General features: G+C 47.9%; 6 protein-coding genes across 6 annotated transcripts; 2 read left to right on the top strand and 4 right to left on the bottom strand.

Moving 5' to 3' along the window:
* The first annotated feature begins 414 nt into the window (after positions 1 to 414).
* Positions 415 to 6290, top strand: FOMMEDRAFT_167507 (MFS general substrate transporter). The gene is made up of 22 exons (XM_007265825.1): positions 415 to 657; positions 723 to 836; positions 895 to 975; positions 1043 to 1613; positions 1664 to 2012; positions 2072 to 2574; positions 2625 to 3677; positions 3734 to 3770; positions 3818 to 3964; positions 4019 to 4081; positions 4135 to 4294; positions 4355 to 4381; positions 4432 to 4464; positions 4521 to 4650; positions 4710 to 4774; positions 4833 to 4961; positions 5011 to 5087; positions 5149 to 5329; positions 5395 to 5588; positions 5644 to 5799; positions 5870 to 5914; positions 5974 to 6290. The coding sequence occupies exons 7-22, from the start codon at positions 3394 to 3396 to the stop codon at positions 6067 to 6069; spliced, it is 1824 nt and encodes a 607-aa protein (XP_007265887.1). The 5' UTR covers positions 415 to 657; positions 723 to 836; positions 895 to 975; positions 1043 to 1613; positions 1664 to 2012; positions 2072 to 2574; positions 2625 to 3393; the 3' UTR covers positions 6070 to 6290.
* Positions 6291 to 6302: 12 nt separating this feature from the next.
* FOMMEDRAFT_19550 (kinase-like protein) lies at positions 6303 to 8640 on the bottom strand. The gene is made up of 3 exons (XM_007265824.1): positions 8206 to 8640; positions 7365 to 8097; positions 6303 to 7289 (listed from the first exon to the last, which is right to left on the bottom strand). The coding sequence occupies exons 1-3, from the start codon at positions 8463 to 8465 to the stop codon at positions 6789 to 6791; spliced, it is 1494 nt and encodes a 497-aa protein (XP_007265886.1). The 5' UTR covers positions 8466 to 8640; the 3' UTR covers positions 6303 to 6788.
* A 340-nt stretch (positions 8641 to 8980) lies between these two features.
* Positions 8981 to 9863, top strand: FOMMEDRAFT_19548 (uncharacterized protein; the record flags this gene model as incomplete). The annotated part of the gene is made up of 2 exons (XM_007265823.1): positions 8981 to 9404; positions 9461 to 9863. A coding segment is annotated over exon 1 (239 nt), but the record flags the coding sequence as incomplete, so codon positions are not given.
* A 782-nt stretch (positions 9864 to 10645) lies between these two features.
* Positions 10646 to 13699, bottom strand: FOMMEDRAFT_155406 (uncharacterized protein; the record flags this gene model as incomplete). Its single annotated transcript, XM_007265822.1, has 6 exons — positions 10646 to 11032; positions 11092 to 11580; positions 11658 to 11678; positions 11738 to 12616; positions 12671 to 13504; positions 13565 to 13699. The coding sequence occupies 6 exons, from the start codon at positions 13697 to 13699 to the stop codon at positions 10646 to 10648; spliced, it is 2745 nt and encodes a 914-aa protein (XP_007265884.1).
* A 1070-nt stretch (positions 13700 to 14769) lies between these two features.
* On the bottom strand, positions 14770 to 23479 carry FOMMEDRAFT_167503 (uncharacterized protein). The gene is made up of 42 exons (XM_007265821.1): positions 23085 to 23479; positions 22776 to 23027; positions 22610 to 22721; positions 22275 to 22545; positions 22204 to 22226; positions 22070 to 22151; positions 21819 to 22018; positions 21660 to 21743; positions 21273 to 21605; positions 20943 to 21195; positions 20490 to 20888; positions 20393 to 20436; positions 20161 to 20335; positions 20039 to 20110; positions 19850 to 19982; positions 19501 to 19792; positions 19369 to 19451; positions 19129 to 19311; positions 19034 to 19067; positions 18857 to 18971; positions 18776 to 18793; positions 18664 to 18722; positions 18378 to 18611; positions 18288 to 18329; positions 18105 to 18235; positions 17877 to 18050; positions 17579 to 17815; positions 17492 to 17523; positions 17335 to 17444; positions 17152 to 17283; positions 17001 to 17097; positions 16829 to 16947; positions 16645 to 16766; positions 16489 to 16585; positions 16406 to 16427; positions 16278 to 16350; positions 16071 to 16224; positions 15795 to 16004; positions 15435 to 15734; positions 15357 to 15365; positions 15098 to 15179; positions 14770 to 15043 (listed from the first exon to the last, which is right to left on the bottom strand). Exons 1-42 carry the CDS (start codon positions 23423 to 23425, stop codon positions 15036 to 15038), a joined length of 5943 nt encoding a protein of 1980 aa, XP_007265883.1. The 5' UTR covers positions 23426 to 23479; the 3' UTR covers positions 14770 to 15035.
* A 443-nt stretch (positions 23480 to 23922) lies between these two features.
* Positions 23923 to 24901, bottom strand: FOMMEDRAFT_121947 (uncharacterized protein). The gene is made up of 3 exons (XM_007265820.1): positions 24767 to 24901; positions 24608 to 24677; positions 23923 to 24550 (listed from the first exon to the last, which is right to left on the bottom strand). Exons 1-3 carry the CDS (start codon positions 24812 to 24814, stop codon positions 24441 to 24443), a joined length of 228 nt encoding a protein of 75 aa, XP_007265882.1. The 5' UTR covers positions 24815 to 24901; the 3' UTR covers positions 23923 to 24440.
* Between the last annotated feature and the right edge of the window lie 228 nt (positions 24902 to 25129).

The raw sequence follows: 25129 nt of genomic DNA, 5'->3' as shown, positions 1-25129 counted from the left end.
GAGAATGCGACAGAGTCTGCGTACCTCAATGAACCTGGGGCATGCTTAGGATGCACAAATAAACAGAGACTTGCCTAGAGTGTCGGATTGCTTCTCCCTGTTCGCAGAGATCAGCGACTTCTCAAGTAAGTTAGTATTAATCTTCTGAGAATGGCCACCAACAGAAATGATAGCTGAATCATGACACGAAATGCAGGAATGGAGAATTCCTTGGAAACTTAGCTGTAGCAATCCGGAAGTCCCACTGACTGAGATGTTCGATACATTATTGGCGAAATTCAAGTTCGTAGTGTCAGAGAAGAGATTATTGTATTTACTGAGCACTCAAAGTGAGATTACCTAAGGCACGTATCACGTGAACGCATACGATTACGTAGTCAACAGAATTTGCACCCACTCACTGAGAAATTCTACGTGTTTCCGTCATAGAGTCGCAGTCCTGTCTTCTCAGTGCTTGCCTCTACAACCTCTGCAATGCCGCCTCGTTTGTCGGGACAAAGAGCACTCTTTGGTTTCACTTTAGGTGTCGACTCAGCTGCAACATGTATGCATACGTCTAGAACGTTGGCAACCAGTGCGGCAAGGTCCTTGAGAGAAAGGCGACAACAAGTTTGGGCAACAGCAAGCAAAGACAGTGCTCCGCGGTGGCCAAGACGGGTAAGCATGCATCGTATGCATGTATGATGCCGCAGGCTAGTTTGGCTTACTCGTAGATAATGAAGTTCAGACGAGGCTTTCATGCGTCATCTCCGTCCCGTGCTCATAAAGATCCTTACCAAGTGCTCGGCGTAGCCAAAGATGCATCTTTAGCTGATATTAAAAAATCCTACTATTCAGTTCGCTCGTTTCTTTTCCTGCTGCATTAATCTAGTGAATTTATCACTGGCCAAGTAGCTTGCCAGGAAATATCATCCAGATACGAACAAGGAGAAAGACGCTCAAGAAAAATTTGTCGAGATCCAAGCCGCGTATGACGTGCGTCCTTTTCGTATTTGAAGTCATTCAACCTTTAAATCTAGATCGTTTATGTACTGTGCGGCAGACCCTCAGCGATGAAGGAAAACGGACAGCTTATGATCAATATGGAGCAGCGTCACAACAGCCAGGTTTTGATCCGAATGCTTTTTCGAATGCCGGGTTTGGAGGTGCTGGATTTAGCGGCTTCCGCGACTTTGGAAGCGCATTCCGTGCGGGTCCGAGCGGTGCTGGTGCTGATCTCTTTGAGCAATTGTTTGGCACCTCGTTTGGAGGGAGAGCGGGTGGACGGGCATCGAATGTCAACATTCGCGGAGATGACTTGGAAGCAAGGATAGGGATCAGCTTCATGGATGCGGCCAAAGGCGTGAAACAAACCATTACCATCATGCCCATTGTGGAATGCAGGTCGTGTTCAGGCAGTGGCTTGAAGCCGGGCACAAAGAAAATGACGTGTTCGTCTTGCGGAGGATCAGGATCACGAACTTTTGTCGTTCAAGCAGGCTTCCACATGGAAACTACTTGTGGCTCGTGCCAAGGATCTGGGGAGGTGGTACCTCGAGGTGGTCAATGTGGAGAGTGCAGTGGACAGGGTAGAGTCAGAGTCCGTAAGGCGGTAACGGTCAACATCCCTCCCGGTATGGTTCACAGTACAACGTGTCATTACGTATTAACCCTTTGTTCGTAGGTGTGGAGGATGGGATGATGATTCGTGTTCCGAATGAAGGGGACGCGCCGGCATCTGGCAAAGGACCGAAAGGTGATCTTCTTGTGCGCGTAAACGTTGCAGCGTCGAAATTGTTCCGGCGGCAAGGAGTAAATATTCATCACGAAGCACGTATACCAATGCATACCGCTTTGCTCGGAGGAAGAGTCAGAATACCTACCCTTGAGGGCGATGTCGATGTCAGGGTTCCTGGGGGAACGCAGCAAGGTGAAGAAATGGTATTGAAAGGTCGCGGGATGCCAAGGCTGTATGGTAGTGGCGGTGGTGATAAAGGGGACCTCTTTGTGTCGTTTGCCATTCAGCTCCCGAGGTATAATGAATTTATTGGACCACGAGTTATTCTGACATTCGCATCTTCAATTCAAATAGGACATTGACAAAGCGTCAGAGGGAATTACTGCAGGCATACGCTGACGACGTCGAAGGCCGATCTTCAAGACCGGCTTCGTCTTCCGGTGACGGTCCTCGTGAGCCGAGAGGACACACGACGAAATCGTCGGGAGAAGCTACTTCGGAAGGCACTTCAGCAAATGACACAAACGGTATGCACGCGTTCAATAATACATCATCCCACTTGCCCGACCGGGAGAGTGGCTGGATTTCTGCTGCTTGGCAAAGAGGCAAGAAATTTTTCGGGCTATGATTTTGCACGTTCATTTTTATTTCGGTCCGTCCTTTACATTGTCTGGCAATTTTCTCATCTGCATTTGCTCGGTGGACAGGTGCATCGAACGCGCAAAAAGAGGCAGATGGCGATAAGGAACGAAAGCGACGGACTGCTACCGGTTGAAACGGTACCAGTTGCATGTAGAGACGAAGAGGCGCGAATAGGAACGAGATTCGAATAGAGCAAAATAATAATTTTACACATCGTAGGCCCATTGAGCGCTCACGTTCTGTTATGGATTTATTTTGTCTACAGAACTAAATTTAATGTCGACATGGTGGGAAGGGAAGCCGACTTGTGAGCGATGGTGACTGACGGCACGCTGGGCGGGAATAGTGCGAGTCAGAAACGCAGCATCTGAGGCCCTGAGCTAGGCTGAATGCACGGGCCTCATGTTATGCGAGAAGATGATGTCGACGGGCGCCTTGTGTCTGCTGGTGTACGAGAGATGATGTGTCATCCGAAAAAGACGTCGGCATGCGTCCACGTGCTGTGTGCATCTTTATCCTTTGCAGGAATCATGCTCTGGCTCAGCCTTTTCCTGTTGCCCCGGTGCTGATGTTGTGATCTTGCCCTGGTGCTGGTCTCCCGCAGGTCCTCCTCGGCCCTACAAGGCAAGCCCGCTGCCGCGCTCTCCTTATTCGCCGTCCTTTGTCCACTAGTGTCCATCCGGCGACGGTGCCTCACTCTGGGACGCCACTTAACACAGATCCCGTCCCGGTCTCCTTGAAACTCGCATTCTCCGATGCTCTGGCTAAAACTTATCTCTCCGCTATGATCTGCGCTCTAAGATCTATCATCATCGCCCCTCACGGCATCGAAACGCACACTCCGGTACACCCGATCCTTGCTAATGTCTCTGACGGATTAAATTATTCTCGTTAAAGTAATTCTGCCTGTCCTGCAAGCGCTAGGCTCTTCCGTTGCATATAAGTACGCTTGTGCAATCGCACAATGCATAACTACATCTCATTGCCTCTTCTCTACTCACTCCGCTATAGCCGAGCTTCTGATCCGTCTCTCAATGTCTGTCAGTGGCACTACTCGGGCTGTCTCTCCGCTCTCTGGTCATAGCCGCCGCATACAACGATCTGAAAGCTTGACCCCGTCGCCCTCTCTTGCTGAGACTATTGCGGATCGTGCTGCTACGACTGCTGAAAAGTTCCCGGATGTCGCTGCCGCTCCGAACTCAGCAGTCCCAAGTCTTTGCTCTTCTCGAACGGCTTCCGTAATTGATGTAGTACATTCGGGAAACAAACAATCTGTGGACGGTATATCGTTCATCCGCCTTTTGACTGCACATATCGGGTACGTTTCTTGCGGGACACTCCTCTTTTGCTGCTAAGCAGTGGTCCATATCTTAGGGCTGCCCTGGCGTTGTTTCTAGCAACTACCGACGCTGTACGTAGTAGTCAAGGAGAACTGCTCGTCACTAACTTTCTATATAGACTATCGTGTCAACTAGTCTACCAACTATTATCGCAGATCTTCACGCGTCTCAGAGCCAATATCCATGGGTTGGCGTCGCTTATGCGATTTCGCAGACTGCGCTACAGCCCCTATACGGACAATTCTCCGACCTTTTAGGGAGAAAGGTAGGACACCTCGTGGGCCACCTGTTATATCTTAGATTAACGAATCATTTCCAGACAGTCTTATATACCAGCATATTCATCTTCATGATCGGCTCTTTGTTATGCGGCCTCGCGCCTGTGAGCAGTTTACGCCATCTAATTAATTCACCTGAATTAAATTGTCGGTCAAGAATTACGTCTTACTGTGTGTATTTCGGGCCGTGGCGGGCATTGGTGGGGGTGGCATAGTGAGCGCGGTCTGGCTCATTACTGCGGAACTTGTGGCAGAGGACCGAAGAGCACAGTGGTCTCAAGCTTTGAGCGTAACCTGGAGCGCATCTGCATTGGCTGGCAAGTGATTATGCCTACTCGCTCCAGCTCCACCGGCTCACCATGTCCTTCCTTTCTCAGGTCCGTTGCTTGGTGGCGCATTCAGTGGTAGGTTTGCGTATCTGCTGCATGACAAACACTAAAATATTTTGTCACAGACTCTAACGGCGCGCTCAGCTGGCGCTGGGCATGTACGATTAATTGCTTTACGAGCTTATCTCGACTTTGACGTTGCTTCTTGGTTTAGTCTTAATTAGTCTCCCTATCGCTTCCGTAGCTTGGACACTTCTCCACTTTTCTCTGAAAAATGTTCCGCTGCATCCGGCGACAGGCATGACTTGGTCGAAATTATGCAGCAGATTCGATATCCTAGGCCTGTAAGTCATTTGACTCAATTGCGCCCCATGTTCTCGGCATTGATATTTTTCTGGCTTAGATTCTTCTTCATGTGCGGTACTATCGGGCTTGTGCTCGGCTTCAGTTTCTCTTCGCAATATGGGTGTGCGTGTACACCGTCGTTTCTTTCGCTTCGCATGACCAACTCTAATTCTATTTGCAGGGTCGTCCCCGGCGACTCTGGTACCCCTGATTATGGGTTGCGTCATCTTGATAATTGGTTCTGTTTACGAAAGGCATACAACACGGGATGCTCTTTTTCCTTCACAAATGTTTAATAACGTTACCGTCGGTAGGTAATACTTCGATATGTCGCCTTCAGTGCTAAATGAACGATCTAGGTACTATCCTCATCATCAGCTTCTTGCACCAACTCGCATTCAATGCTGGAACCTTTTTCCTGGCACTGTATTATCAGGTCTTCACACCGCCGGATCTAATTATTTCCTGTGTCAGCTGATGCGCTTCTCTTCTGTTAGGCTGTGAACGGCTCATCGCCGCTGGCGGCTGGCATGCGTATGTTGCCATATTCACTAGGAGCATCTCTGGCATCCATGCCTGTTGCCTGTTTTGTTTCTTACCGCCAACGCAAGACCAAGTCAACAAGTGCTCAGAAGATTGTTATCATGGTTGGCTTAGCCGTAGCAACTACTGGATTCGGTACGTCCAGGATACCGATTATAACATGTGTGTTTTATTGACTGTATGCGGCGGGACATGATAAGGTCTCATGATTTCTTTGAGCAATCACACCTCAGTTGTACTTCAAGAGATTGCTCCGCTAGTCGCGGGTATCGGAATCGGAATGTTGTTCCATACACCATACCAAGTGCTCACGAGGGCTCTGCGGCCTGACGACATCGCTAGTGCCACGAGCGCATTTTTCCTGGTGCGATTCACCGGAGCAACATGCGGACTGGCAAGTTAGCTTTGTGTTCTAACTCGTGCCCTTTTTGAGCTTTACTCTCCCGCAGGCTGTCGCAGGAGCTGTATTCAATGGTCGCCTGTCCCATTCAGACTATGCCGAACTATTGGGTTCGGCGACGTCTATTGACCTACGTGCTCTAGCTAGATTGGAGCCTCTTCGCATAAGGGCAGAAGTACTCGGGGTCGTGTCATCGGCGATTCAGGTGGGCACTTCAAATTGCTTGTCTATTCTATTCATATCGATCAATTTGATCTTATCAATGACGATTGCAGTTGATCTGGATTGTCTGCACGCCCTGCCTCGCGCTAGCGTTGGTCGTAAGCCACTCTCCCATACTATCTCGATTTCGGAATTTGATTTGACGTATCCCGGCCAGATTTCGCCGCTGATCAAAACAGTGTCGACAGATTCGACTGATCAGGGACGAGTATCTGTCCAACGACAAGACGATGAGAAGCAATCGCAAGTGTGAATATCGCACGACACCTTACGTTACTAATTCACCATGCATTTGGCTCATTCCCTCTTCTTAATTACTTCGCAATTTCGTCCCTTTGAAATGATCCGAGGCAAAGTTAGGTTATGTGTTTGATCATAATATTTAGTCATAATATTCTCCCTCAGATAATTTTTGTTGATTTTTTAATGTTCGTCCTTCTAAGTAGTTTTTATTCAGATGTATCGAATAGTTTGATAGCATTCCTGCTTGAAGCAATGTAATCCCGTTATGACTTTGTTAAACTCGTTTTAAAGAATGGCTTCCATTACCGGGAAGGGAAGTCTTGGTGGCGGACGCCATGAGGAAGCCTATGAGCACGTCTCTTTAGATCTCCACTGAACGGATGAGGAAGAAACGATTCAATTAAGAAGCAAGGGGTACGCAAAATTGTGAGAGCGACTCGAGGTCTCCTCAGATGCACAATCAAGATCGTCTGTGTACGGCATGAAACGGTTCTATCATTTGGAATGGATGCGTCAATCCGCCGGAATTACCGCAGCTAAGCTCTGGAACTGAATTCACACCAGCAGATCGGTATTTCGTACACCTAGGTTACAATCGGCAGAAGAGCGGACGCATGAGGAAAATTATGGGAACGACTGAGGGATGATTAAATATACATACGAATATACGAAAGATCCCTGATTGTATAGTAACCCAAATCCATCCCTATTTCCTGGCGCCGTGATTGCTCACAATCCGAGCGCCTTTAGTTCCGCTCTAAACCTTTCTACACGACAAAGAGAATAGCCTAGATAATCAAACTCTGGTCGGTCCGGCTGGGCTCCCTTTGCCTGTGCCTGTGCAGCCAATTCCAAATCTTCGCGGGCCTGAACGAGTCCCCATACTGCCCACATGGCATGAGATGCAGGACTCCACACCCTGACCTGAGCTTCCAGTTTTTGAGATTCCGTTGTCAGGTCCAAGGGGATATCACCTCCCGATCCAACGGTTACGAGTTTCGCAGAAGGAGTGTTGACATCGGTCGCCACGGAAGTGGTGGTGAAAGGGGGACAGGCGTGTGTGAGGTACGCCTTGTAGAAGTTCTTTCTTTCCTGCTCGATCGGATAGCGTTTAGGATCGAGAATATGTGGCGTTGAGTTGTGATAGTCTGCCGTCCATTCGTGAAAATGATTAGCTATATCGAAGGCAGCCGAATTTGGAGCGGCATATTCGAAGTCCACCACAATGATCTAAGAGTATAGCATCAATGGAGGCAGTCAGGATAAACAAGGAAATCATTCGGGAAATTGAATAAGAGACCTTACCTGTCGGTGCTCAGGGGTCCCTTCCTTTATTTCTTTCCGCCTCAATAGATTGCCGTACTGCGTGTCGTTATGTGCGAAAACACGTTTACTAGCACCATGTGCTCTCTCCCATTTATCCAACCATAACATATAACGTCCCCATTCGTCTACAAATCTGTCAAAATCTAGAGTAATCTTGTAATCTTCGCTGACAGACTTCAACCGAAGAACTTCTCGGGCGGGCAGGGTCCATTCGCGAAAGTTCTTCCGCGCAGCAGTATCCCAACCGACATTCTCGCCTCGCGTCTCTGGCGTTGTTTCTTCGATAGCCTCAATATCTACACAATGGAGCTCTGCCATTCGAGATCCAATCCAACCACTTATGACTGGGTCACGGATCTCTGAAGCAGTAAGAGCAGTGGAATCAAAATATTCCTCCACCCGACCGTTCTCGAAGGTACCATAGACCCGAGGTCCTATCCGGTATCTCGATGAGAGGACATGCAACGTGTGTAGCTCGCGTGGCCTAGAGATGAGCTCGGAAGATGAAGGTCCGTAGATGCGGAGGAGGAGAGTCTTCAGTGACGGGCTGTTCGGGTATGAGATGAAGAATACAGCATTCGTAAGGGATCCAGAGACCTTGAAGACCTTGACACCTTCTGGTGACAGTGATCCTGCAGAAGCCCATGTCGGAATTCTTAACGACACCAAAATTTTAAGTAGATCACTAGCAAACTCTAGCGTTTTGTAACGTCTAAGAACAAGATGCCGGTATCAGTAAGATGAAGCTACTATGAAATCATGCCACCTGCTGACGTCCACTCAATTGACGATGCCTGGTCAGAGGCACGAGACTACTCACTTCGCGTGTAATCTCCCCATTGTATGTACAACACCATCTTCCTGAACAGGTTCGACCTCATCATCTGAGGAGAAAGGTATGGACGCGCTGCTTGAAGTCCTGGATACCGTTGAATAGTTACTCTTCACAGAATCCGTACTTTTCCCTCGCAGTGATGAGATCGATTTTCTCCTGAGAGAAGCAGAACTAAGATTCGCTGTAGGCGTACCCATCGGAGACGGCGAAGAGGAAAGCTCGGGACCAATGGTTGGCGGTGCCATAGTTTCAAAAAAAAAAAGAAGTGGATGGCGTGCAATAGACCGATCGGTGACAATATGCTTGAGACGAGATTAATCAATCGATAAGCAAGTTGAAGGCTGCTTGCTGACAACAATTCGACGCGATTAAGGACGTAAATCGTCACGTAAGCCAGAATTAGTAGAGTGTGACTATACGACGAGCTTGGAGATTGAGGGAGATGATGTATATTGGGAGCAAAAGACTGAGCAGTGAGAGTGAGGGAGTGACGACTGAGACAGCATGTGTTTTCCAAAATGACGTGGGTGATTACATAATGTATGATCTAGTTCAATAAACGGCCACAATTACTCATTATTTACATACATCAAACCTCCTAGTTCTTTCTTACATTCTTCTCGACTGCGACTGCGTCGCAGACATGATCATACCATGTCGGCATCGGACTAACCCTGACGGATTCCCCATCATCCTCAAGGCTTACGAGCTTGAGTTAATTCGATCTGCACCCGCCCATCGTCCGCCGACGTACTAAACACGCTTACTTCCTGACTCAATGCTCTACTACCACATTGAACGTCTTCTCTTCCGGCCTTTCATATACATAAGATTCGCGCGCGAGAAGCAGCAGCTTTCACGAGAACCGAGATGAGCGGACATGCACACATTCTCAATGCGGGTGTTAGTAATGGTTATCTCCACACACTGGACCCGTTTTTCAATGTCGACATACATGGATCTCCCGGATATAAGCGCAATGTATACCCGAATTTCACTTGGGCCTGCGGCGAGAATGTGCATGTGAACTGGGAGGCTTCTTCCGTGGACAGCTCTGATCGGCTCGCTATTCAATGCTCAACGGGACGTGCGATACTTGTATACAATGACTGACGGCGAAGTGCTTCCGCAAGCTGAGGATGCGCAACCTGCCAGACTGTCTTTGTCTGGATCAAATGCTGGTGGTATGCTGGAATGTCTCATTGATGGATCTATGTCACACCGCTTATTCCGCTTCCAGAGAGGTGCAAGAAAACATGGTAACCAGATTGGCTGTGTTATTCCTGCGCCGACTCGGATAAAGTCACTTCAGACAAGGCAATGGCATCTGTTGCACTGCAGAACACGCGGTGAGGCTACTATCTCCTTTCCTCAGTGCATATATGAGCGCTGATTCGTTAAGAGCCCGTACTTGCGGGTATCGGATCCGGGAAACTGGACTATGACATTTCCTCGCACATATGAAAAATCAAGCATATAGCGCCATACACACCTTGGTCATAGCCTTTGTTCGACCAAGCGTCTATTTGAAGGAATGATACCTTGGCTCGTGGCGCTTCAAAGCCTTGCCAACTAGTCATTTGGTCCACTATATTAGTTATGCCGAGCTCCTCAGCCCTTCAATTCCCACTGAACGTGTTCTCCGACAGATACGGCGTAAACCAATGGAAAATCCTGTGCTATATATGACCTGGTGGTGCTGCCTGTAGTAACTACTATCATTGTGCCCAAGACAAAAAATTAACGGGAGAAGATCGCGACTCCAAGCACGCTGTTTTTACGCAAGAACAGACAAGTAACGGCGTCTTCTAGTGTCCGGACCTTCGCTCTGCTCGGATCTTCCGGGTGCCGGATGTCGGGGCGGAAGACAGCCAAGTCGGCGACGTGTGCGCCGCAACTCCACACACAACGCGTCGAAAGGCGATGTTGATGTATAATATTGCTTTATATGCAATCAATAACGTCTAGCGTATCACTCGTTATCCAGAAAGCCTTTTGAAATTCACGTTATTTATAACACATAAGAGACGATACGCAGAGTGGCAGTGGGCAATGAAACAGGATAAAAGTGCAGCAAGAAAGCGTTGTGCAATGCAAAAGCGGTTCGCGTGAATGTGAGAGAAAACGAGGGTAAAACCATCCGAAGAACTATTGAGAAGAATAATTCAGGACTAAAGTTAGCAAGACATTGAACCCAACAACCTGATCTACGGCACTTCAGCACATAGAAGAGCTGTTGGATGATGACAGATCGTAGATAGAAATCAAGAAAAGTACTGTTTAAGTTTAGTGTGAAGTCCGTAACAATCATTCGGTTTCGTCAGGTGTACGGCCAATACTGCTCTGCGACGGGAGCCGTATGACCGTGGGTAGGCCCCATGTTAAGAATTAAACATAACACATCATTTACGACATCGTCAAGAGTTCAGGACCACTGCCTTGTGTTAGCATTGAGGTCGCTCGGGCCCCAGGGTGAAGCTGCAGCTGCGGTGTTCGTTGACATACCGTCGTTTCCGGGCGACGGAGTGTGCGTGTACGGGCTTGCGCTTGCAGCAAGGTGACTCTTCTGTGAAAAGCTGCCCCAGTTACTCGCACTTCCAGAGCGCGAATGACCATGACCAAGGCCATGTCCTCCAGGCGCATTAGTCGTCGCGGGACTGTCTGTCTGCGTAGAAAGGATCCCAAAAGGCGACGATCCGCCAGAAACATTGCGCGACTGCTGCTGTTGGGGTTGCTGTCCGTACGCAATGCTGGCCTCCGAGCTTGTATACGAGTGACGAGCATTAGGAGTCGACGCATTTCCATTTATGCGCTAGAACAGATTGTCAGAACTCTAATGTTAAAAGCATAAGCGTATTTTGATCGACGAACTTGATTTATTTCACTCAGGTTCACATTGCCAGACCCGAGGTGCCGACCGAAGTCAGGACCAGCAGTGACCGGTCCAGGAGAAAGAGCCTGGATGGATGTGTTCGCGAAAGTCGGATACGCCGATTTGTTTTGCTTCGTCGCCATAGGAGCTTCGACATTCGTATCTACTCGGAGCGCGCCACTCGGTGGTTTGTGCGCGAACTGATAACCAGCTGGACTCTGTATCGCCGATGTAGCAGTAGGAGTAGCAGAGCCCGTACTATCGTCAGACTTATTCTTTCCTTTGATTCGAGCAAGAAGCGATGTCTGGCCCTCGTTCGGATCACTATTCGTGCTCATTGAACGCGTGCGTCCATCTTGCGGCGGGGGTGGGGGAGCATTGCCATCAGTAGCGCCAGTTGCACCAGGAGGGGTGCCTGATGTCGGGAGTTCTGTGTGAATGAAACAACAACGTTTCCCGTACGGGCATGATCCAGAGACCCAAAAGGTCTGTGAACGTAAACGTAAGAGACGATGGTCAGTGTCCTGTCAAGACCCATTAAACAGAACACAATTCATCTACTCACTCTGCAGATTTCCGTTTTGTACTGAATGAAAGATAAAGTCAGCATCCTAAACACACTAATCACAAGGGCATGTTAATCACCTTAGGATGCCTAGCAACTTTGCGTATCTCTTCCTCGCCATGCGCAAATTGGCATTTTGGACCATATCTACAAGTTCCTTTTTCTTCCCAGCTCCTACAAAGCTCGGTCTTGTACAATCCTAGCTTTCTGTTGTTGGCACTCGGCCCAGTCGAATTTGGTGGGCTCGGCGACGCTGCGAAGTTCGTCTGCGCCGCTTGAGGGGTGGTCGGGGCACCATTTGTTCCAGTGAAGTGTGGCAGTGATCTACCCATAACACTCATCATATCTTGCTGGCTGTACACTTCTTGAGGCTGAGGGTTCGCACCAGGGAAAAACTGGTTTGCATAAACAGGCGGTGTCATAGCCATAGGTGGATACAAACCCGGGGTTAAGGCGGGGGTGGGCGGGAACTGCATACCCTGCATACCATGCACACCTGCATTGAGAAGTAACTGGGCCGCATCACGAAGGCTCGCTGGATCAGATGCGGAATGCTGATGTCCTGCCCGAAATACTTGCTGTGTACGGTTAACAGCAGGGTCCATCGGAAGCATCATGTTATACATCTGTTGTGAAGTACCCAACGAAAGAGCATTGTGGTGCCCGGGAGGATTTGGTACGCCTTGGTAAGCAAAGTTCGTAGGACTTGAAAGTAGCGCCGGAGGAGCTTGTGCTTGCATCTGCATCGGTGGTTGAAACATGTTCATTCCGCGAACTTGTTGACGATAAGGCATGATGTCCGAGTGGCCAGCGCGCACAGGCCCGTTCGCTTGAACAGGAATGAAAGGTCCAGTGAGGTTTTGACCGCTATTGACAAACTGTTGACGGGGCTGGATCATAGGATCAACCTGCAATTCTTCTTGGCGGCCCGGCACATTCTGCAGGGGCAAACCAACAAACTAGAGTAGAGCGGTTAGCTGATGATTTAAAGGGCTCTTAGCCTGAAGACGCACTGGAGTATTCTGTTGTTGCTGAGCGCTGGGATACGCAGCCAAGGAAGGGTACATGGGCTGTGCCTGTCCGCCGATATTTTCGCCGCTAGGAACCGAAGATAGTGGTTTGTTGTCTCCACCGGTGACTTCCCTGATTAAGGGCGAGCTTCTATCTTGCAGAGACTCCGGAAGCTGAGAGGGAGTTGGAATATTTTGCAAACGGCGCAGCTCAACGTCCGAAATTGCACCGCTAAATGATCTGGGCCTGTCTTTCGTGAGATCAGAAGAGAAGGGCACGCTCTTCAGGGAACTCAGGTGAGCATTGCTTCGCACAGAGCTCTCCGAATTGAGTGTGTCGGTCGAAGACTCGCGAGAGTGAGACGGTAGATTTGCACCTTCGGCATTTTGAGGTGAAGTGGAATCCAAGGAAGTATCGGATGAAGACGTGTCCAATGGACTCGACTCGTGAATATGGAGAACGTCCCGCATGTTGTTCTTTGGAGGCGTTGTAGTACCATCTGTGACGTCGCCTGCATCATTTGCGATGCCCAGCTTTCCGATCTCATCCACAAGGTCCCAGCTCGCAAGGCTAGGCTCAACGATCTTTTCAGATCCATTGAAGCTCCATCGATTTCCGGCACGACGCAAACCGCTAGCGAAATCGTCCACCGAGCTGTCACGCACAAATGGTTCGAGAGGAGCGGCAGATTTAGGGTTTGACTTCATATACTCCGAGTTTGGCTGACTTGATACGATAAGTGGGGACGGAGAAAACGACATCCTCTGGACTCCAGAACCTGTACGACGAGAAGACTGAGATTCCTTTGGGGATGAACGGTCTTGCGGAGTTGAACGCTGACAAATAAGCAACGCATCAACGAGACGAGAAGCTAGAACTCAGGAGGAATTGCGTACGTCAAGACCATCGTGACTATCTCTCAAATCGTGAGGTTGAGTCCAGTCATAAGATTTTGACTGATGCGTGAGCGGCTTGCCCGATCGCTGGTCAGACTGGGGATAGAAGGCAGACACCGCAGGAGACGAGCTCATGTCAGACGTGTGCACTGAAAACTGGCCACGATGATGACAACGAGGGTGAGATCCCAAAAAAAAACACGAGACGGTAATATCTGCCATCACTCACTAGTGGATAAAAATTAGATTCCGGTCGGTTTTGAGTTTAAACAGAAGAAAGATGCAGGATAACTGATATCGTTGTTAAAACAAGAATAAGTTGGTTAACGGACGATCGGCGTGACGCTGAACGACGCTGGAGAGGATGGCTCCGGTGCAACAAGCCCAAGAGCGCCTGCGAACAGCTACACTAGAGAGGCGATGCAGAGCGCAGCGCCACTGAGTGATCTAGGTTTGAAACGAGATAAAAACTGCGGGGCAAGGGCGGCAGACGATGGATGCAGAGTCTAGGATTGGGGATATGCGTTCGTAAATCGTACTAGAGAAAGGTTGAGGGCAGGCTTCAGTGACGGGTGGGGACAGTCAGAGAGAAAATGGGAGGAAAGACATGGAGAGGTGAAGAGGAGAGAGAGGGAAGAAAGAGAAGACGGCTGAGGGATGTCGTAGGGGCAGTGAAGTTGATGAAAACGCACCTTGAACACGAGGCAAACGTTACTAACTCGTCACTCCTCACAAATAAATATTCCCAAAGGTCGACTGGCCCCCTCTGCTCGCAGAGTGGTTCGTCACAGACACGACGCTAATGCGTATACGGTCTCAACGTTTGGCGGCAAGGAGGACAAGCGATACCGTAGGCAGACGAGCGAATAATGTCACGGCCACGGCAAAGATGATACTATCGTGGGAAGCATTCCCGATATAGCAAGAGAAAATGCTTCCGTTCCTTGAACAGGAAAGTGCTTCAGGCTGTTTGTTTGCGCACGAAGTTTATTGTCGTCACCAAGCTCGCACTCAGCTACTTCGTAGTACGACATATTGCTTGTCGCATCACTCTTGACAGGCCCAGAGAACAATTGTGTTCCCGGTCACTTCACGGCACGATGTGCCGCTACTGCATACGCACGCTTCCTTTCATACATGCACCCTCTTTACGTTGATGTCAGAATCGGCCATTCAGAAGCCAGCTCTGGTTACTAATATGCTGACGAGGACTGTCATATTGGTGAAGCACAACTACTTTACTACATTGACGAGGACTGATTTTCACTAGTCGGCAACCACTCCCAATCAAACTCTTGCTAATCGATCTCCACTGACCGTCTGTTAATCAATGATACACATCCTCGAGTATCACTGTCGTGTACCTCTTGATCTAATTATTTCTCCCTTACTCTACAAGTATTGTATATCACCACTCCATTTCTTGCTGGCGGACCTACTCTGGCCCTAATACACCTAGCCTCTGGATAGGTTATGCGTCTGCGAGAAACCGGTGTCATGCTCAAGTGGTTAAAAGAAGAAATCGATACGTACAATATGAAGTTCCAACCAGCATGCTCGATAAATCTTGTAACTGGTCTTCGTTAAACGCATGCTGGTCTACGTGCCATGTATCCTGAAACAAAAGGGAGAAGGATTTGGTCAAAGGCACATTCTCATTGCTATTCCGACCGGTTCGGGGAACTACAACGAGAACTAGAAGGTTGTTTGGACAGGCTCGGACAACCACGGGGATAGATCGGGCTGTACGGAGCCAAAAAGGAATCGAAGCAAAGAACAGTTCAACACATACCTGATGCGTCTGCAGAAGGTACCAGTATTGAGAACCAATCAGTATCCTAAGGCTCAACCATAGGGCTTGACGACTTACCTTCTTGAATTCGGAGGCAGTTTTTCGGATCGCTGTCGATATCGGCGGAGGGTCGGACGCATGCGGTGCCAGTACTTTGAAGTCAGAGACAATGTCAGTGCTCGTTCCCAAACGTCGGCAACACCAGACTTCCTCACCTTCTGTCAGGGGTGGCATCCAGGGTTCAATGCTGTAGGGGAAGCTCTCTATGAGGGCACATAGGCCGAGAATTGCCGAATGAAGAGTGCGCAGGGCATCGCCGTATCCAGGATCTTGCCGCTTTGGCAACTTGGTACCCCGCACGACAGCGACGAATCGGTTCTGAATGCACATCAATCCATTTAGCACCGTAGCCTGTCGCAAGACAGCTACTCAACGCACCCTCAGCGGTAGTATTTGCCTCCGTTGTGTGCACCGCAGGAGTCCTGATAGTAACTTTTTCGCAACCTCTCGCACCTCGATGTTTTCGTCGGCAAGACACGTAATGATGACGTCCATGATCTTCGTTGTACATGCTTCGGACACGCTCATCAAATTGCGGTAATAGAAAAGAGCCAAAAGCGGCAAGCCAGTGAGTTTGATCTTATATGACTGTGCGTAATGAAGGACAAATGCCATTGTCAAACAAAGAAAAAGGGCTGCTGGACGTCTACGCACGGATGACTGCCTGAGTGTGGTGATAAATTGTTGAGCGACCATCTCAGCGTACTCTCGCGGCGGAGTGACCGCCGACAGAATGAATAAGACACCAGAGCTGTACATCGTTAACTCGCGGTTATCATTGAGTTCGGTCATCTTCAATACTTCAGGCCTGGAAATGGGAAGGCATGAGCGACTGTTGTGGGAAACCTTTGAATGACCCACAGCATAGGCATGACATATGGGAACATTGTACATGCTTCAGAGCTGTGCCCGATGGTCCATATCCACGACAAAGCTGAGGAAATTGGTCATCAGGTGTGCAAAGGATACAGGAGATAATATCCCCGTACCAGTTAAACTGACTTTGTCAAACTGGGAATTAAACTCGCCGGTTACATCTTGGATGATCATCCATTATTGCCAAGGCACGTACCTGTGATTGGGTGACTCTTGGAGGAGGAAGGCGCTCCGTTTTCCATACCGAAAGCTTTTCAATGAGGTCGTGAATCCGTCCGACGTACTTCGCATGTCTGTATTCACACAAACATAAACTATGGCAACATCACACGAGTTTGTAAGATTAACGCACCGGATCCGCAGAGGGTCCTGCTCTTCTCTGCAGGCCAGCAGAAACGCATCGATAGATGGATATGATAGGTACCATTCGCATGTCATTAGGAGATACATATTTTGCGCGATCCCCATGCGAATCTACATGAACACGTAAAGATCCAGCATGTACAAGGCAGAAACGGGTTACGAAGTTCATTTACCTCAGCATAATTTGTGTCCGCGTTGTCGAAGAGCAGATTGATGTAGTGGTCGGATATACCGCCGAACCGGACGCCCATCTCGTTCGCTAGGGCTGAAAAGAGGTCCAAAGACTTACTCACTGTTAGGCAGTGCTTAGTTCCGTACAAAATATAAATATGCTCGAGTTCTCACTAGTGAATGCTGAGTCACTATGAAATTCGAGTGGCAATGACAAAATCCAATCAACTAGGGGCTTGTTCCGTTGAGGGTCCATGCCTATCAGAATATGCTGTTTAGATAATTAGTCCACTACTATTGTGGGTAAGGAACACCAATTACGCACTTGGAAGAAGGCTTCCCAAAGGGCAGATGTGTCGGGTTTGATTTGGCCGAATACGTTTGCCACGCGATCCATAAACCAATCCCAAAGTGCCCTACGATTTGATTCAGGCCAGTTCTTGGAGCCTCGAATCAGCTGCAGCGAAGATATTAGTTCCAAGAGTGTACAATTATAGATGTGACATACGCCGCTAAGGGCTTCTGCTGCAGCTCGCTGGCTGAATCGATTTGAATCAAATAACAATGCTTCAATTACTGGCAAGATCTTGTCGAGACACTTGTGCCCAAATGTTTTCGCTAGAGAGGATTAGAATGAATTCCATGATACAAATGCTGCAGCTTACCGATTGATTTCATGAATTGGACATTGTCCGAACTATAGAGGCAAAAGAGGTTTGCACGTGATGACTGTTTTATCACCGTTCACGTACCGGAGATCGATATCAGTATTCATCGCGCCCTTCGCATCCGCCTCCTGAGCCCACAACAAAAGCAAACGAGAAAAGTAAACAGGTTCCAGGATAATAGGCGCAATTTTGTCTAACGCGGCCTGTGACTGGCTTTCCCACATAAGTAAGACATCGGACGAAGAACCCGGCATTGAATATGCCTTGATCACTGGCTCCCAGATCAGAAAACCGGAAGTGATTTTATCTATACACAATTCACTATATAATCGTTTGTTATAAGGATGACACAGCAACGTCAGTTTAAACACGACGGACTCACGAAGAGCTGCCCTTCGAATTTGAAAAAGGTTGTTGAAGGAGCTGAACTATTGCCTTTTCATCTTGAACAGCAATGTCTCTCTGTAAAGGATTTCTCCATTCCTCAAACCACAGCTCCTCGTCGCTATTAGCATATGAACGAATTTTGATCAGGGCGAGAAGCTTAACGAGTCCCCTGTGTTATAGTCAATTACAAACGCTTAAATATATCGGAGGGTACGTAATATACTTTTGTGCAATTAGTCGGGTGAGTGGGTGAGATTCGGTTGTTGCTTTTATAAGGGTCTCAGCCGCGTCTGGTATAGGCGGTCTATCTCTCCGCTGCGGGAGTGACTGTAGGGCCATCTGAAGATATCTCCACTAGTGTTTCCATTAGCACAGTTTTACATAATAAAAGATCGTTATTTCCTACATGCGTTGTTGGACGTCTGGAGATATCAATTACATCCTTGATCTACCCACATGTTAATGTCGATTGTGAAAACCTGAACCGAATGCCTACCAGCTTCTCAAATTCCTTTTCTAGTTGCTCCTTTTTCCTGGCTGCAGTAGAAACTGCCGCTTGTAAGACTCGTTCATCAGGTTGCCTGTTAGGAAAGACAATCTGGAGAGCTCCGAGAGCGAGGGCGAAGCAGGAGCCTTCCAAAAAGGCGGCCATATTCCGTAAACCATTTTCGACAGTGCAATGGAGTACAATATCGTTATGTAGTGACGAAACGAGCTTCTGGACGGACGGCTAAAATGATCGATTAATGAAAAAGTATGGGAAGAAGTTCCTGAATGCCAACCTTTTCCTGATGTTGGCATTCGAGAAGGGCAATCACCAGGTTGCTTAGAATAGTGTAGTCTAAGTGATTGAAGGTCAGACGTAACACATTAGGAGTCTTACTTTGTACGAACTTTGTCGAATCACAGGACCTAAAATTGTGAATGGAATAAATGATATGCGGCACAAATAAATACGACTGGAAAGAGGCGCACGGAAATTCTTATGCAATAGGACATACAACGCTCCCTTCATGGTATCTGGGTCTGTCCCTCGGGCTAATGCTGCTATCATCCTTGGCAGCACAAATTGCACACTTAGTGGGTAGGTCTGCATAATTAAGACCAATTCGTCAGCCTTCATGACCAATAGCGTATCTGTGCTATACGTACGTCTGTTGCGGAGAATAGAACACTTTGTCCGTGCCTGGGAAAAAGATAGATAGTTAACCGTTTAAGTTCTTGTTCCGCATATACCTTTATCGTACCTTCTTACTCGAGTATAAGGCGAAAGCGAACACTCGATTAAATCATCGAACAAGAGCGTGTCGAATTCTGTTCGACAGCGGTTGATTGAGTGAGTTACCAACCGTGCATTATGGTAAACCTGGGCCCTCTTGAGGAAAACAAGACGTGTATTTTCTTTCTGACGAGGCCACATTCGGTTCACGCTGTGTACGGTTCAGATGTTCACATTATTCTATGACTAGACCGATTAGAAAACTCACTCGCGTGCCAAAACATAGTTTTTCTGCAGAGCAGTATAGTTGGCCTTGCTTGTTCCGTATTCAAGCAGATATGTATCGAGGGCCTTGGTTGGAGTTAAACACCCAAACCAGCAGCAGTGACTATTAACTTACCCTCAGAACACTGATGACAGCGTCGATATGGTCTTCTCCGCCGTGACTTCCACGGAGCGCGATTGCAGCCTGATGTATCACACGTCCAAAACGAGCTCGTTGCTTCGTAGCGGTCTGATATTTCGGGTCCTCAGGATTTGATAGCACAAATCCTGCCCTTACTGGCAGTCCAAACGCCCGCAAGTTGTCTGTATTACCATCTTCCTCTTGTAGGAGCGGCTCTCCTGAGCGTAACGGCTCCTCAATGAACGTAGGGAGACCGGCCCAGACTGACCGTACTGCATACAGATACCTTAGGGAACAAATATCAGCGAGGGCACACGACCTGCGACATGAAGAATACTTATACCTGCAGAAATCATTTCGTGCGGCGGTGTCCCAATTGTTGGTATCCGCAAGCAGGTCCTCAATGCGAGTAAGCAGGGGCTCAACAATCTGCTCAAGAATTTGAAGCACAAATGCAACTTCCTCATTGCTCGGAACTGAAAAAGAGATGCTCGTGAAATTGTCAGGAAAACAAGTTGTTAACATTACAAACCATGCCATTCAATCTTGACCTCCTTAGCTTCATAGAATCGGCCCCAATAAAGGTTATGGTTCTTGTTAAATTCTAAAGAAACGGTGAGGCGCTCGTCATCCAAGACAAATGCGTAAGGTTACCTTCCGATTCCCATTCATCAGTATTTACTAAACGACTATTGACGGGGTATACTCCAGAAAGAGTATGAAGGAGGCGTAGAATGAGGCGACCAGCTCCGCTGAAGCCTCGTTCACTTTTCGTCTTGTCGATGAGGACTGACAAAAGGTCCAAGATAATGTCTTTGTGTTTGAGAAGCTTCAAAAGCGAAAAAGTCAGTTAACCGTGATAAAAAGCCGAGGCCGGAGAACTTACGGCGGGTCCACCGTATCCAAGACACCCTCGCAGCAAGGAAATATCTAAAGTTAATATTTAACAAGCAGCACGTCTGGCTATCAAATATGTGACTCACTCCAATGTAATGTTGTGTCAGAAGGAACAGCCGCATGTGACGAAGTCGTCCTTATACTTGAAGCTCCATGCTTCAACTCCTCCTTGATCTGCTGCACGCAGAAGGGGAGAAATTTATCTGTCGTCAACTGTGGTTTCGCTCGAGCAAGGCAAGCCACGAGCTGCCCAATCGCACGCACGGCGTTTGACTTCGTATTCGTCGTTGCATAGTCATAAACAACTCTCAGTACAAGATCAAAAAGTGGATCAGATAGATGCAGGCAGACAACGTCTAGCATGTTCTTGATCGACCTTAAGACGCTTTCCTCTGACTTTCCACCCGTCGTATTCCTTCTTCCACCTTCCTCAGGCAGGTTCTCATAAAGTGCGAAGACACGTCGAAATAGCGAGGTGACCCAGTCTTTTGTGATTTGCATTAGTTAGCAGGTGGTAGGGCCTTGCTGAAATTGCTCACCTGCGAACCCAGCCGTGCTGTCTCTGGCGAGCGTACGTTCTTCTTCCTTACTAAGTACTGGGAAGAAGCCTTCGGTCCCATCGGGCAAGCGACTAGATTCCCCCTCAACGTCCATTGACATCTCATCAGACGGGCCATCGTCAGAAACAATAATACCAGCAGACTGGGCGTGTATGGAGAGGTCTCCAACCCTAACGTGCTGTAAAGCAGAGCAGATGAAAAGCGTGGCACAGATCGTCTTAGATGGGTCGTTCTATTGCGGTCATAATTCGTGAAGAGAGGAATACCAGGGTAAATAAATATAGCTAACGTCCGTGCAAAGGGACTTACGAGGTCAATGCCCGGAAGACAAAGCTCAAGAAGTGGAATAAGATGTTTTTGTCCTCCACGCCATAGCCGCTCTGACACAAGGGGAAGAGCAACACCAGAAAGCATACTTAGTACTGCGGTAGTACGGTGAGTCTCATTAACGACCTCCAAACCACTGTATGCGCGTTCCAGTAGTTGCGGCATCACAAGCCCCGGCTCGAGCAAAGCCAAACTTCTCAACGCGCCCTGTGCAAGCCCCATTGAAAGAGGATCTTTTGCGAATAGAGCAAGAAGCATGGGTGTCCTCAAGAGCAGGACGAACGAATGCCGGGTAGCATGAGTAAGTCGCTGCGACTAGTGACAACACGATCAGCTACTCATTATTTTACTGATGTCAAATCGACTCACAGCTGGTGTCTTGCATTTCGGCTCCTCCTCTTCTTTCCAGCGTTTACAGAACTCGGATGCAAGGCGTTGCAGGAAGCTCGAGAGCTACAGTTGCAGTTATGCGGTTAAAATGTATTGCTCAGGGGGGGAAAGTTGAGACAAAGAGCTTAGAATACTTACACTGAGTGTCCAATGACCAGAATTAGATGGGTGAAAATACGTTTCAGCACTAGTTATAATCCTTTCCAGAGAGTCTAGGGCTTTTGAACCAGCAAGGAAGCCTAAATGACCTTGTCCCTGCTTGTGAGACGCTTGAGACGTGTCAGTTCTAACGGGTCCATCAACTGAAATGGAATAGACAATCAATTTTGCCAAGGCATCTTGACGAGCATAGTCAAAAATAGTCAAACATGACGAGGAATAGCACTAACGATTCTTGTTGATCGGCTTCTTGATTCGCAAACTATTTTTCATTCCCGCCATATCCGCATGACCGGCCGTCGTACTCGCTCCCTAGTGAGGTATGAACACAATCTGACCAAGGTCTGATATTAGTCCCACAGACCTTTGCGCCTCCAATCGGCACATCTGCAATAATTAAATAAGATGAATACTAAAGAACAAAGGATATCATACTCATAGACCCGAGGCATTTTCCAGCGAGGAAGATCCACTGCTGCTCATTCCAAATACCAACTTCGCTCCAAGCTGTAGCTCCATCCTCTCCGAGTGGTCCAGCTGAGCCAGAGACATGTTCCTCCGCAAGCTCCGCCATAAGCTCGATCATTCTCTCATCTACAATGTTAGAGTTAAATGTTTCCCAGATTGAGAACAGAGCAGGCAAGTAGTCTTGCGGGCGGGAATGAGGAATGAATGACGTTAGGACTGGAACAATGCTGAGAAAAGTCTAGAGTAAACAGTATGAAGTCAATGTCTTAATACGATTTTCGGGTACTGGTCGATATACTTACGTCAGGACTGAGTAGTGGCAAAATTGTGCCCAAGATGTTCTTGACTTCGTTTCCTGGAAAGAATCGCTTACTCATTTCTGCAAGTTGAAGATAGATATTTGCTACGTTGCGGCTACCACAATAACGTCACGATTTCGCCCAATGCGAAGATAGTGGGTGTACTCACGAAGGATCCATAAGTCTCTTCATGGGCCAAAGTTCCTTCTTTAATACGCGCCAAAGAGGTCGCCAGTCAAGAACAAGATCCTTCACACCAAGTGATGCGAGATAATCGCGCTTGTGCGGGAGCAAAGCAGCAAACATCTTGACCCTTTCATTTACAAGATGAGAGTCGGCCGGTACAACACAGAGATTATAATAATATTGAAGAAGCTTGATCCGCTTGGCTTTTACGATGGGATACTTCAAAAGAAGCCAACTGCTCGTATGACAGGTTAGTATACAATATCATGGTCCAGAAGGAAGTTCGACACACGTGCTAAGCACCCCATCCCAACTACGCATTAGATCCAGCTGGTCAGACTTTGCTGAGATATAGATCATGTCAACAATATTCGCAAGTTTCTCCTCCATCTCCTCTGGTGACTCGCAGTCGTAGGGCACAGAATCGATATACGTTCTTAAAGCAGCTCGCTGTCTGGAAAGAATAGCTTCTTCTGAGTCCGCTGAAATGTCTGGTGACTCCTCCACTGGGGAGATAGGTGTGGACAAGCCCTCATCATCATCCATCTTCAGAGCTCGACTGAGACCAGCAGGATTTGAGTTCAAGAACTCTTGGATGCGGGCTTGTATTTCTGTTGAACCCGCGGAATCCATGAGAGGAGAGCACAAAGGAAAGGGAACAAAAGACGGGTGAGGCGCACACGCAAGCTGATGTATCTATACGGGCAATTACGCGTCGCTCACCAACACATGCAATAGTAGTCTTTGACACAGGATTCGACCATCTTGCCACGTGCAGTGACGCGTCCATGCACGCAATTCGCGTTTATTCATATTATTGAAATTATTCAATCTTTAATTCCCCAATTGTCAGTGCTATGCGCGTATAATACGTATTTTTTTTAACTGAAAATATTCGTGACTGATGCAGCTTTGGGTCAATCGGCACATCTCCACCGTCGAATGACTTTGATGACCGTTCTTTACCACGAGCTGCTTTGGCCGGCTCTACCGGTCCGGCCTTTCGGATAAACCCGTGAGCCCATCCTTTGCCTTTCTCTTTCTTTCCCTTCCTTCAAAATACCGGCCCAGCAACTTCAAGTCTTGGTGTTTGACCCACGCGATGATCCACTTTGGACGGGTCATAAAAACCGAATCTTATATTCTGATTGGATAATGCCGCACGCCAGTATAGTGTTGGAGCATTGGCGGGTAATAACGAATCGGCGAAACTGCCTGCGACCAGTAGTAAACTCACAAAGTATGAATCATAAAGCTTTTCCTAACGGGCACAGGGAAGAACTGCGTGCATGTCCTCGCAGCACAAGCCTTCAAGTGGGCATGTTCTTTCGTGGACTTATAGCCCTCTTTCTTTTTGCGATCTCATTACAGCCGTCCGAGAACGGATGCTCCATGCATGTCCTTCGTCTTCCAGACACTGCCTGAGAAGATCTACAATGATCAAGGTAATTACTGAGGAATAATTTGTGCGTCACTCGATAGTTGGACATGGCCCATAGCATGAAGGACCAATTTAGTGTAAATATGCGTAACCCAGAAATTGACTATCCTGTATTTGCATAATATCTACAAATACTCAAAGGAGCTGGTCAAATCGTTTTCTCAACCATCCCATCTCGAAAATCGGCCATAAAGGCAAGCAATACTTTTACTTGCTTTGAGAGTTATTTGCATCAGGAGGAGTATAGACCGATTGGCCCTTGCCACTGTCGTAGTACGTGCTTCCGCCAGGGTTGCTGTAATAGTATGAACCATTTGCTGACAATCCAATCCTTCAGCTCAACGCATTTCGATAGTGAGAACAGCGGGACTTACCATTAGAGTAATGATAGGAGTTCTGGTTTGCTGCAGAAGATCCGTAATCGCGGGCACAATAATGATTGCCCTAACAGCGAAGAGAAATTCCAACAACAACAACAATGATAGTCAGTCGGACGGCAGACCAGTAGAATTGTGACGATAGTGAGTACATGCCTGTGAATTTGTCCCAGAGCTCTTGTACGTATATCCCCGACTTGGCATGGCTGTAAACACTAGGTTTTGTCAACTATCAGTCTGACAGTCAGTTCGTCAATCAGATTAACAAGTCGTCTATTGATAAGAGAGGTATCACATACGTAGAAGGTGGGTTCGATGGCTTGGTGACTTAGACCAGAGTTGTCTACAAGCTTTATATGTCCGTAAACGTGCATAAAAGAGTCGGAGATCGAAAACGAGACATCAGGTGACTCATGGTCGGTCTAGTTGATCACATGGGGCATTTCACAATTCCTTACCTTAAAAAATAACTTACATAATGATAAACATTATTTGAAATTAATTTTCCCATTTTTGACC

This window comes from Fomitiporia mediterranea (assembly GCF_000271605.1).
Source record: "Fomitiporia mediterranea MF3/22 unplaced genomic scaffold FOMMEscaffold_5, whole genome shotgun sequence".
Classification (NCBI taxonomy): Eukaryota; Fungi; Basidiomycota; class Agaricomycetes; order Hymenochaetales; family Hymenochaetaceae; genus Fomitiporia; species Fomitiporia mediterranea.
The sequence above is the reverse complement of the archived record's forward strand: the minus strand, read 5'-3'. Positions and strand labels throughout refer to the sequence as shown.